The 13,467-nt window shown below is 40.7% G+C and overlaps 2 protein-coding genes across 3 annotated transcripts; both read left to right on the forward strand.

Moving 5' to 3' along the window:
- Positions 1-12: 12 nt before the first annotated feature.
- On the forward strand, positions 13-6,741 carry nsmce2 (NSE2 (MMS21) homolog, SMC5-SMC6 complex SUMO ligase). The gene is made up of 6 exons (XM_023260952.3): positions 13-372; positions 1,201-1,313; positions 1,583-1,736; positions 3,410-3,501; positions 3,744-3,850; positions 6,200-6,741. Exons 1-6 carry the CDS (start codon positions 258-260, stop codon positions 6,309-6,311), a joined length of 693 nt encoding a protein of 230 aa, XP_023116720.2. The 5' UTR covers positions 13-257; the 3' UTR covers positions 6,312-6,741.
- A 3,308-nt stretch (positions 6,742-10,049) lies between these two features.
- lratd2b (LRAT domain containing 2b) lies at positions 10,050-12,333 on the forward strand. 2 transcript variants are annotated; one of them, XM_023299951.3, is made up of 2 exons: positions 10,050-10,413; positions 10,532-12,333. In XM_023299951.3, exon 2 carries the CDS (start codon positions 10,734-10,736, stop codon positions 11,556-11,558), a length of 825 nt encoding a protein of 274 aa, XP_023155719.1. In that variant the 5' UTR covers positions 10,050-10,413; positions 10,532-10,733; the 3' UTR covers positions 11,559-12,333. The 2 variants fall into 2 exon arrangements, with proteins under 2 accessions (XP_023155719.1, XP_023155711.1); XM_023299943.3 differs by having other exon boundaries at positions 10,050-10,235.
- The last annotated feature ends 1,134 nt before the right edge of the window (positions 12,334-13,467 follow it).

The following is a 13,467-nucleotide window of genomic DNA, read 5'->3' on the forward strand; positions in this document are numbered from 1 at the left end:
CAACGGCTCTTATATTTAGTTTTTCACGCAGGTGATTTTTAGTATACATTTTACCTCTTATATTATTATTAACCGAATTGCTGAAATACGTTGATGTAGATTCCGCTGCTACTTTACATTCCCGCAGTAGGTCGTTAGTTTGCTCGGCTAACCGGAAGTTGCAGTTAACGTTAGCAAGTGAGGCTAAGCTAAGCTAGCTAGCGTTAGGTTTTGTTCTTGGTGTCTGCAGTGATTGAGGATTAAATTTACATCTTATCATGTCTCTGAGCGCCGTTCACGGAACACTGTCGAGTCTGAAATCATGTCAGACAGACATCGGGACAGGGATGGACATAGTGACAGACGTAGCCATGGACCTGGCTGAAGCTCAGGGTAAATATCACTGAATATCACTAATGTCATCCTCACTGGCTGTGTGTGTATCTGCAAAACTCACCTACTAGGAATATTTTCAGATTTATTGTCTTTCAGTTACAATTTTAAAGTATTTGTAGGTTACTTGAATGTTTTTTCCCTCTTTATTCTACTATTCTGCTACATTTCAGAGTAAAATTATTGACTCCATTTGTCAAGTAGCCATAGGTACTGTTACTGCTAAAATGTAGCCTGTACTTACAAATGCTGAATAGGATTTATTTTTGTATAAGATGATGCATTACAACCTATACATTAAATTACCCAAGAGATCTGAAATCTTGCATCATGATCAGCTACAACTTTAGGTCTAAGCATTAATAAAGCTCTAATAATATAATGAAAACTTGTGCAATTAGCAGCCAACTTTTCAAGTAATCACCAGTTATTTTGATCATTGATTAATCACTTTGAGTCCAAGCTCTTATTCCAGCTTCTTAAGCTTGAATATTTTCAGTTTTTTTCCCCCACACCTTATGACTGTAAACTAAATGTCTTTACATTGTGGACAAAATAGGACATTTGAGGAAGTCATCTTAGACTTTGATATACACTGAGCAACATTTTTTTTTTTTTTTAAATTTTTTACCATTTTCTGACATTTTATAGACCAATCGACTAATGGATTAAAAGATCATATCAAAAGAAATAACTAAAATCAACAACGAAAATAATCATTAGTGGCCACCCTACTTGTACAATGTAAATTGTAGATGCATCTTTTTAAAATATGTATCAGAATATTTTTACAGCATACAAACCACTGTGCCTGATCTTATGTTACAGATGATGCAGTGAATCCTGGCATCAAAGCGATGGAGGATATGATCCTGGAATGTGCCAAACTGGACAGAGAGATTAACTACTTTGTTGATGTGGTGCAACAAGTCACGGCTGAGGTGAGAGCAACTGGCATCTAATCACTAGAAGTGGAAAACATGCTTAAATCAAAGAATCAAGCTTAAGATGTACTGTTGGAAGAAGGACTTTAATTAGTGAAGTGAACATAAACATGTTTGATTGCCTGACAGGTCGTTGAGTGCTCACCACGCCTCCTGTAATGGCGGTACTTAATGCTAAAGTGTCACTTTTAAATGCTGCAGAGAACGCTGGACTTGATTCATTGTAAAGGTCAAAAAACTGGTCTTACATACTTAAATTTCCGCAGGTTATAACACAGCAGCCGGAGGCCATGTTCAGCCTGTCCGACAAAGTGAAAGAACAGTACACGGAGAGAATCGCCAGACTCTCTGATGCTGATCTACACAATCACCAGAAAGTAGTGGCCTTCAAGGACAGCATCAAGAACTCTTTCAAACAAGGTGAAGCCTGAGGAGAGACTAGAGAGGGAAACATAATCTGAATCAATAGACTGCTAGACTCAATGCAATGAATTCAGGGCTCATAATAGACTGATACAAGCTTGCAGCAGAACTTCATAGCTGAGGAGAGAGGAAAATCTTGCAATGCAGGGCTCCAGACTAACTTTTTCACTGGTAGCACCTCCCACCTTGTCACAGGAAAAGCACATCACTTGCTGAACATTTTCTTATCGATGGACACAATTAACCAATGTTCCCTAAATGCCCCACATTGCAGGCTGTGGTAGAAGCTGCTTGGTGTGCTTAGACAGGTGCATGACCAAAAGTGACCTTAAAAAGAGTTAAACTAGGGTGTTCTAACATCATATATGTCCAGTATATAACCGAGTGATTTTTTTCTACATGCGGCCTTCTCCATGAATGGAAAAAACAGTGCATGTAGGTGTGCTCCACATTCCATGAGAAGATAACATTTTTAAATGTAAATACCACAGTACACCAAAATTATAAAAGTACTATTTTCCACCACTGTGATTAATGCAGTAGCTGCCTGTCCTAGTTAGAGCGACACTAATAGAGCTTAATCATCGTCATGCACTCGCACAATGCAACCACTTGAAATTTGAACTGGCACACTCTTTAAAAAAGGTCACAAATGCACCCATTTTGGTCGCAGTCTGGAGCCCTGGAATGTGTCCTTTTTTTCAGCTTAATTCTAAACATCAGGGTCCTTTATTTACTGTTCGGTAGTTATATTTGCCTGTCACTTGCTTTTAGTTGTCATCCTCATGATATCGCTGATACTTTGAGGTCCTCTGTAGATATTATAAGCTGAAATGTAGTCTGCATGATGCTGTTTTACCAGGCGGACTCAGTCCCAAAAGTTGCATTAAGAGAGAACACTTATTTTGATGTATGGACTTTATAAACTGGGGTGATTTCATGAGCCTATTTCATATTCTGTCACTGTATTCTTTTGTATTCTTTGAAGGCTTAGGCGATCAAATGTCATTATTGTTCACTGAATAAGCCGCAAAACTAAAAATGCATGTTACTCTTCAGGGATACTTTTGGCAGATTCATTGTTGCACTCTTAAAGGCTGAAATTAAAGTGTGTTGTGTTGCATAATAGTCGGGAAGAGTTGAAAAGCACTTTTGCTACCTTGGGCTCAGGATGACCTTTGAGTTATTCAATAGTTGTATCTGTTCCGGGACAACAATAGATATTGTGAAATTTATATGCGGGCTGTGAAAGGGGAGATTGTTTTGTGCGTGGGTGGATGTGTTAGATGTCTGTGTACCAGGGTGAGTGGATGAAACTTTTGTGTGCACACGTAGGCAGCCATGCATCTGTTGGTGTAATGTCTTACGGCTTTGTGTGCGACTATAAATCTATGCATCTCATGCCAAAGTAAGGGTTTGTGAATGGTGGTAAACACGTGACCACGTGGACCGTGTCCTGTTTCTGAGGATTTATTACCATATGCAGGTTTAGCTCTGAATCCATTAGTACATAAGTGGCACATGTTGCCATATTCGGTAGATATAATTTCATCCAAGCCCGCGTCCTTGCCTGCTGGATATTTTCCTGCCGTCTTGTAAGTGATCCAGTTCATTATTTATTACTGTGATTGGACATTTGGAAACAAACTGCACTTATGCTGTGTTTTTAGCCAACCAGGAGTCAGCGGCGAGCATGGAAGAGCTCGATGAGGACGTCGCTGTTACACAGACCCAAGTCAACTTCACCTGCCCACTCACACAGGTAATTTAGTCCACGATGCTGTTTTATTTATTTATTTTCAACTTTCCATCGATTATTCATCATTCCTGTTTTATGTCGGAACACTTCCATCTTCTTTTTTGCTCAGATAGCTTCTGACCACAACAACAAATTGGTTTCAGTTTTAGAAACACACAGAGAAACACCTTGTGGTTTAAGCAGCTAAATTAGATGTTCTTTCTGCGCTTCAATGTGCAACGCTCCTCTCTGCATCTGTATTCAAGGTGGAAATGGTGAACCCAGTGAAGAACAAGAAGTGTAACCACCATTATGATGAAGGAGCCATACTGAACCTGATCAAAACAAGGCACGGCCAGAAAAAGAAATGCCGGTAAGACGCTCTCCCTTGGAGGACCGGTAGAAAGTTGAGTCAGGTTTTGCAGCAGTAAACAACTCTGCAGGCTGGCATGGGACCAGCAGGCTGAGTTAATTCACATTTTCTTTATTATATTGCTTTGATGTTGGAATCAAATTAAATGTGGCTGGTCCTGGAGGAACGCTGATGAAATCCCAGTGCCTGTTTATGTTGTCGTCAAATAAGCTTTCCTATTGTCAATGTGTGCAACTTTAGCAGCAATGTCCTTTACTTATTGTGATTAGGTGTGTGACTGATGAAACACCGTTGTACTGGTAGTGAACAGCATTTCATCAGCAACCCTGAAGTGGCCATCATTTAAGTCTCCCAGGGTATCAGAGCTTTTATGTAACAGCCAGTAAAGCATATGTAGGGTTTCAATAATGTATAATTCCTATGTAAGAATACAGAAAAGAAGGAAATCTAATCCCCAATTAGCGTGAAAAAACTTCCTGGTATAGAGCTGGCTTAGAAAACAATAAAGCTAAGTTACGTAGGGGTTTAACAATGTGTTGCACAAAAATTACACAACAATAAATTAGGCAAAGCTAATATGAAGGAAGCTTTATTTGATCAGACATGCTCATATATACTTAAGGTATATTATGTAGCCATCCTACATTAAAAATTGCTGACTTGTGTACTTACATAATCCCAAATTTTTCCAACAATCGCTATGCTTCCATTAACTGTCAAGCTAATTTGATGTGAAATTTTGAAATTTCACAAAAATACAAATTATGATGCTTTGGAGCAACTAACAGAGGCTGCACAGTTTCTTCAGGCTGTAATTAACAGAGTACAGGAAGCTGGAAGCAAAACAGTTGTGTGCCGACGGCCAAGAAACCTGTACCTCTAAAATACGTTGGTGTTGATTTAGATCTCAATGACACAACTCTAAAGTTTTGTGACCATAAACTTTGAATTGTTGCAAAAAATGTTTAAGAAAAAAGAAGACATTAGATTTTAAAGAATAGTGTTGTTTCCATAACAGCTTCAGAGCAGTAATTTGCCAACTGCTATAACACCTCTATGGAGAATAGAGAGCAATCTTCAGGAATTGTTTTCAGTCAGGACATTTTTCTTTCATGTCAGCTGGTATTGGCCATGTTTGAGGACAATGTTTTGTTACTTTTTTCCAATACTTCAGAATTCAGAAAAACATATTATGTTGACACAACTCATCTTCTCAGGCAGGGAACTCCATTTTTGTTTATTGCAACACTGCATTTTGGGTGCCTGTCAGTGGCATGATAACTTCTTAACTGCTGGAAAATCACAAAACACTGGATGAGAGTGCAGAAGAAAGAGGAATTAAAAGTAGGAGGACTAGCTAGTTTGTCGATGCTTTGTTTCATTTGATTGTTTGTATTTCAGCATACGTTTGTTCGTCTTTTTGTCTGCTAGCAACATTACTCAAAAACCGACTAACGCATTTGAATGAACTTTTCAGGGAAGGCCAGAAATGACACAAGGACCACCTCATTAGATTTTGGCAGTGATGCGGCTTATAGTCTGGATCCATGGATTTGTTAAAGATTTCTGTATCGTTGTTAGATAGCGGCACGGCATCACTGTAACTATGACAACAAGTGAATGTTACGGCAGCTGCCTGCTGATGATCACATGATTGTGATCCTACTACAAATCAACTACTGTGGACTTATCGGGATTTATCTGTCAGAAATGACACAAGGAACAATTGATTAAATTGTGGGGGTGTTTCTGATTCCCATCAATTCCCGCCGTCTGCTACATATTTGGGTCACGCGATTCAGTATCTGTACATAACATACACATGCATAACACACACCTGTGCTCAGCACAAGTTCATTTTGTTTGTGGGTGCACCTATATTAAATGGCCACATTCTATGGTGCCGGGATTTCTGCCACGACTTTTTCAAGATTTCAGCTGTAGGAAATGATACGACGACCAAGCAGTCTTGGCGGAGTACTGCAATCTCTGAGTGCTTTTCTTGTTTTCACCACTATAACAGCAGTGGAACCCCCACAGCTACATTTGTCATATAACCTTGACTACAGTCAGCTCATCTAATGTTAAATTAGCAGTGAACATCACTTTAGCTAGCATTATTTGTAGCTATTAGAATGAAATTGCACAAAGTGAATATACATGAATACCAGAAAGTCAAATACTGCAAATTTTCTTCAGCAATGGTGATGAAGACAAGAACTCCCATGATCCCTTGCTATTTCAGGATGTCATTCACACTCCATATTTTGTCATTGTTTTGATTGAGAGACCTTGAGCAGCAGAAACTATGCACTGTGTCTAAGTTTCTGTCTCTTTCTCTGCCTCTAGCTGTCCGGTGGTCGGCTGTGGGAACGCAAATGTCAAAGAGTCAGACCTCATTCCAGACCAGATGCTGAGGAGGAAGATCCAGAGCCAGAAGAGGCAGAACAGCCGCACTTAGTACAGTACATTTTTCTGAATCGTTCATTACAGTTATTCATTAAGCCCATGCCTTGGAGATGACTGGCACACTGAGAAATAATATGTTGTTGGTTGTGAAGCTGTTTTCATCTGTAATGAGCACATGTTGCTACATTACATTTGCAGGTATTTGTAAATAACTTTTTTTTTTTTTTTTTTTAATTCTCTTTGTGCTTTGGACTTTAGAAAATATCTGCTGCTCAGCTGGATTTGAGTTTGGAGGTTTGAACTGTTTTTCTATTTCATCTGGAGCGTTTCTGTGTGTTCCAGTTTTGTTAAATGAAAATAAAGGCTTCAGATATTTGTATGAAATAATTCCACTTGTCTTCCTGATGCAGTAATTTGACAGAACCACAAGAGAGCAGCGTTTGTTCAAAGTCAGTGCCTAAATAAATGAATCTTAACAATGATGGATTCTTATTCCTCTGTTTCAGGTGGAATATTGGTGGAGTAGTGACCACCACAAAGATCCTTGAAGTGCTAATTTTAGCTCCTCTTCAGATTGCTGAGTCACTACTTTCTACTCGAGTGTAGAAACGCTGATAATGAATACGGGCATTGTTGAAATCTTTATGGTCACATGTGGTCCTCTGTCTCTCCTGTTTGCAAGAACAATACTGGAGATGTAAAAAAAAAAAAAAAAAAAAAAAAATCCTGAAAACACAGTTACATGAACAAGCCATAAACAAACTGTTCTTTAACATCTGCGGGAATGCACTTATGTGATTAAATCTCTCCCTGCCTGCTCTCACCCCTTGTGAAGGGTCTTTGTTCCAAAGAGAAACAAACAAAGGCTGCGTTGAGATGAAACTAGGTGAAGCTAATCTTTTAATAACCTTGCATCAGGCATTTTTCAAAATCTCTAATTGCTCTTTCCCTACAATGAGTGCGTCACGCAGCACAAAGAGCACTTTGCCAAAGAAGATATTAACTGGCAACAAATGCTCTCGCTGGTGTTGGCTCATTCATTCCTCCACTCTGCTTCATTCTGAACCGCGGCTCTCTCAGTCTAATCGAGTTTACAGCACAACATGTTAAGTCACAGGTAATTTCCCAACAACAGTTCAATTTGTGGAAAGTGCGCACACAAACACGCCTCAGCGTTGCGTTCACCAGATCACAGGAAGAGCCATTAAGCTGTTTCTTTGCAGGGATGCGGAGCTGTAAATATCCTTGGGAATTCAATCACAATATTGCATGGACACACAGTGCTGCGAAAGAAGGAAAAACAATCAATTCCTCATAGATGTTTGCTTACTTCTGGTTACGTTTGATCTGGAATTCACATTCATCTCTTCAAAGCTGCAAGAAGTAGGTGTAATGGCTGCCTGAGACACTATAAGCCTGGATATCTGGCTTGTCCAAGGAGGATTTTTCCTTTGGAAGTATTCTCACTTCTTGGCAGTGCCAGAGCTGGGTGGAGAAAGAGATGAACAGCAGGGCTCAGCTGAGACTGGCACTTCAAAATTCTAGTTTGATCCCGGTGTCATGCTTTCCTTCCACTGTTTTTTGCACTTAAGTCTAAACAGTTTGACATGTAAAAAGTAGCCAACTTCTTCTGCTGTTGACACACCGAGTTGTCAAGGAAACTATATTCTCACAGGTTGCCCACATGACCTCTCCCTCTCTGAAGTGAATAAAACAATCCTTTTATCGCAGAGTTGTTGGAGACTTCAAGTGATACCTGAACTTTAGAAGAAGCACTGTCAGACCTGAAATGTTCCAGCATCTCTGTACTGTAAATCTACCAGCGCAGTAGATTCCTGCAGTGACTCTTGGAAGATTCATTTCAGTTAAGCGCATCTCAGTTTTGATATCCAATCTGGCCTCACTGATGTGTATATCTATAGCTCAACAGATTAGGAGGCCAGATGTCAAAATCCAGAGCAAAGTTGGTATTTTTCTCTTCGGATAAACACATAAAAAACATAGAATTCTGTAAAAACCTGTTTAGATTTGATTGTGTGAAGTTTATTTGGATTTTATTTTTTTTACAATAAAATGAAAAGGTATGTCCTCAGTTTGCAGTACATTTTATTTCGTATATAAGCCACCTTTAGTCATGTAGTTTCTGTTTGACAGAATGATTAAAACTACATTTAGGTCTGTATAAACCTATTCTTACTGTTGCATAATAAATTCCTTAAATTGTTCTGGGCACAAACAACAATGTGCATACAACAATGTAAGTTGTCATTGAGATTTCTCTTTTAAAGCTGATTTCTACACACATTTCTGAGCACAGGTATAATGAAATATTTCATAACTGACAGGTATACTGAGTAGAATACATGTTTGTTTGTTTTGTTGCATTGTAAATCTCATGATCAAATTCTAAACTTAATGATGCAGTATTTTTCATCTGATTTGTAGATTTGCATTTCAATTGCTTCAGTTCAACAATAATAAGTTTTTCAATTCAAATAAATTTTGGTTGACAACTGAATCGATGAATAGAGATATATGTGAAATTAAACAGCAATAATGTTTGTTTTATTTATATCTATCTGCATTTTTCATCTGTCTCAGATTACTGCAAACTTAAAGAGCAATTATAGCGATTATATGCAACATTTTAACACTTTTTGTAAACTCAAGCACTTTCAATGTCAAGTGATCTATTATGGGATGGTTACATTGGTTGCCAGTACCAGGACTGTTGTAGTTAACGTTTGGTCTATTGCTCTGGAGCTCATTTGCAAAAAGTACTTTCATGTACGCAAATGCGGTGCGGGGAGTAGACGTCCAATATATTGTGAAACTTTAATTAAATGCCTAAACTAGCAGTCATTGAACTGAAACGAGGACAGATTTAGCAGTTTATTTCTTGCCCCAAATGCTTTCAGAAACACTTCCTGCTAAAAGTTTTTGTAATAAAAGAAAGTTTGTGATTGAGCCACCATGTTGGTCCGACGTTTCTTTGCTGATTCCCTCTTTATCATGACTAGCAAACAGACTTTAGGTTCTTTACCGCCACCTACTGGGCTGAATTGTGCATCAGTGTTACCATTGTGCTAGAAATTAGGGAACTGAGAAAGGTGTGATTAAATGCGCTATTTTTTAAACGTGTAATATTTTTCTGTAATTAATTAATCATAATTAACACGTTAAAGTCCCAGCCCTATTTTTTGTGCAATATGCATACAGCTGGGACATGCTATGTCATCATAATAATGCACCTTTAACTTTGACTTTTGACACCATTAGATACTGTATGTGACTCAACTGTGCAGAGGATTGTGGGTCAAAATGGCCAGAAAATCACTCTGACTTCCTAACTGCAAGATCAGATGGGATGTAGTTGGACATCTGGGTAGTTTTGTGCATTGTGCATTTCACCTACTGTATATTGTGACATACTAGATCTTTTTTGGCAAACTATATGATAATATAGTATGAATACTGGAACACAGCCATAGATAAAGAATGAGAAGAGCAGAAATGATGGATCCTGTTGACACTTTCCATTTGCTTGCTGTGGCCCCCCTGTGCCACCTCTTAGCTCCGCCCCTGTGCTACACTGAGAAGTGAGTTTAGTACCAGTTTATGTTTTTCATTATCAAAATAACAGCATATCGATCTATCTGGCAACATTTCCAATCAGTCCACTTTTTCCTCAACTTACTTTAACCTGACAAAAGCCTCAATATGTAAATGAGGAAAGGCGCTACTGTCGCTTTAAGTGACAACACCTCCCAGCAGTCTCCGGATCCTGGGCGAGTTTCGCTGCAACAAACCCTGAGCTTCATACTACAGACAGACTAAACAGCAGAGCAAAGCACACAGAGCAACATCCTCCTCGCAGGAAGCGCAGCGGCAGCCAGCACACACCGAAATCCGGTTTATTTTATCGATGTGACAGCAGGAGACCGTGAGAAAGCTGCAGACTGTTGCTGAACCGCAGGTGAGTGTCTGCTGAGTTCACTGAGACTGACCTGAGAGAAATGAGTAATTCTAGAGAACAGCTGAGAAACGCGGACATGGCAGCAGCAGTGGAGGCGATCAGCAGCACTGAGCTGGTGTAAAAAGTAGAAATATCCGCAGTTGTGTTGGTGAGTTTCGTGGAAGCTGTGAACCAACAGGTGAGTCAGGTCACACCTGTTGGGAATGTGAACTGAGCGAACACTTTGACTTGCAAATAGGCCTGGAATGTCATCTGAATTCAGCCCTGAAGTCGACGTCTTGTTTATCTCCGTGTAGGTCTGAACAGGTGGGTCCGTCTGGAGAACCAACAGCTGGACATGGATTACTGGAGAGAGTCTTCACCGCTTTGGATTTAGTTAAGACGCCGCTCAGCGCTGCGCCTCCGTCAGTCTTTCACCGGTTCAAGTGGAGCATCAAGAACAGGTGGATCCTGTTTCTGCGTTCAGCCTAATCCCGCCTCCATCCGCCCTCCACCTTTATGGGGAACCAGGTGGAGAAACTAACGCATTTGAATTACGCAGAGGTGCCAACGTCGGACCCAAATGGGTTCGACCCGGACGACGACGGACCGCGGATTGGTGTCTCTTATATTTTCTCCAACGACGACGACGACGACCAGGACGACAATTTGGATCACTTTTCATCGGACAGCCGCGCAGTGAGCCATGAGGAGAAGCCCTTCGACCCGCAGGACGAGCTGGAGTGCGCCATCTACTACCGAGAGGAGTGCGTCCACGAGAGGAGCACCGGAGCCGCGACGCACTCACCGGAAAGTCTCCTGAACAAGTGCAGACCCGGAGACCTGCTGGAGTTCGTGGCCACGGGACAGTATCCACACTGGGCTGTTTACGTGGGGGACTTCCAGGTGGTTCATCTGCACCGAGCCGAGATCAAGAACAACTTTCTCACCGACGTGAGTCAGGGCAAGAAGGGCAGGATAGTGAACGGCCTCTACCGGTACCGTGCGCTCCCGCCGGAGGTGATCGTGCGCAACGCCCTGGACCACGTCGGCTCCAGAGACAGAGAGCTGTACTGGAGGAACTCGGAGTGTTTTGCCGCCTGGTGCCGCTTTGGCAAACGGGAATTCAAAATCGGAGGGGAGATAAGGATCGGGAAGCAGCCGTACAGGTTAAAACTCCTCTTTTCAGAAAAGAAGAGTCACGTCCTGGAGTTCCAGAGCCTGGAGGACGTGATCATGGAAAAGAGGAGGAACGATCAAATTGGCAAAGATGCTGTGATGCAAGAGCTGGCCAACCACTTGAACGCGACACACGAAATCAAAGAGGAGCATTTTGTCAATTGATAAAGGATGCTGTGGTCATCTGATGAGAATCTGTGCTTCGCTGAGCCTGAGTGCTGCTGAGGAGCGTTTCTGCATCCAGTCAGCCGGTTAACAGCTTCTGTTAACTTGCAAAAAAAGAGTTTCAAATCCATCTTAAATATTTCCTTCCTTCCAAATGCGAGGAAACCCCCATATCATCTGGAATAACACCTATTCCATTCTCAAGTGCATTAGCCAAGAAGATCACAAGGATAAAATGCCCATGCTTTAATTTACAACAAGTGAAGATTAAACAAACCAGTGGCAGATTCTCCTCCCTCAGAAGAAAATGAGATTTTACCCTCTGAGCCCAAGAATAAATGACTTGTTATGATGGATACATGTGCATCCAGCTGAAATCCAATCATTTAAGGTGGAATCCCGGATTTAATTGCCCATAATTATTTTTCTAATCCAGTGAATCTTTGCACAGAGGAGCAGATAAACCTCTCCTTGTACTTCTATGTGATGAGTGCTGAAAGTACCTGCTCCTGTATAACTCAGGTGTTGGAGACCAATACAGAGTGAAAGAGACAGATACTTGCTTTTCTTATTGTGTCTCAACCACAAGGTTTCCCCTCCGTTGCTTGCTATCCAATCATCACACAGCTTTACCTTCTCTGGACTACTCTGGACACCATTCATAGCCATGACTGCACTTTTATTGATTCACCTGTTTCAGCAATTTATTTTTTTGGAAACAAAAAACATGTTTGTATGAAGGATTATGGAAATAAATATATATTTGAAGAGTAAAGTTTTTTTTTTTTTTTTTTCCTTTTCAGTGAAGGCTTGTGACTGACCTTTAAATGTTTTGTGGGGTTGTTGGTACAGTGCTGATCAATAATTTCTGACCACGCACCTCAGGAGACATTATTCTAAACCTGCATCCTAAACACCAGCGTTGTTTTGTGCTGCACAGATGATCTGAGAGCTGCAACACACCGACAACTTCAATCTGAGCTCACACCCTCAAAGAGCCACGGCTCTACCTGTTCAACTAGAAAGATCCCTGCTATTTGTTGGTCGCTGTGTGAGAAAGTGTGTTGGCTGCCCCACAGTCACAGCTGCTGTTTCTGCCAGTTTTGATCAAAATATTTGCCTCAGAGCAGCAGCTCCCTGAAACTGCTTAAACGGCAGCTTTATTAGCTCGTGTCAAATTGTGTTCCAACCGTGCTGGACATTTTGCTTTGTTTACACCTCTGCTGACTGAAGATAAGTCATTTTTGAAAGTTTAGCCACAGGCTAAGACTGTTCTTCACCCATATTTGGCTTACCTTCCTATCCCTTGAATTACAGCATTTATTAAATTTAGGGCAAAGGTGCAGCTTTGTTTGTGTACACCCACAAATAGGCTCAATTTAAACTCCAGCCAAATCACATTACCATTCAGTTTCTATTAAGGTGCACTGAAAGAAAAGAACTTAGAGGATGCAACTGCTGTTTATATAATATTAACAAGATTGAAATTCCAATGCATTCAATTTCAAACTTGCATGTAAATTATATATTGAGTCTATGAGGAAATATAGGCATAAGTTGAGACGCCTATTTAAATACCAATGTCATACAATGAATGCCTGTGTAGCACTTTGCAGTATGTTCACATACAGAGGCTGCAACGGAAATTACAGTCGGCTCTGAGGTTTTGAACTGCTCGACATCTTGTGTTTTTTTTCTTCCCTCTGTGCTCCAGAGGACGCTGATGATCACAGCCCTCATAGCCAGGCGGCAGATGAGTTACTTTTTGCCTGTAGTTTCTCTTCAGGTGATATTTGCATGGAGATGATACTGTAGTGATGCTGTTGCAGGTGAAGTCCCACCAGACCCACAGCAGGATTATCATCAGCACAGGTAGCAAACAGGGAGGCTGCTGGACACATTAGCATTT

This window comes from Amphiprion ocellaris, chromosome 9, assembly GCF_022539595.1.
Source record: "Amphiprion ocellaris isolate individual 3 ecotype Okinawa chromosome 9, ASM2253959v1, whole genome shotgun sequence".
Taxonomy (NCBI): Eukaryota; Metazoa; Chordata; class Actinopteri; family Pomacentridae; genus Amphiprion; species Amphiprion ocellaris.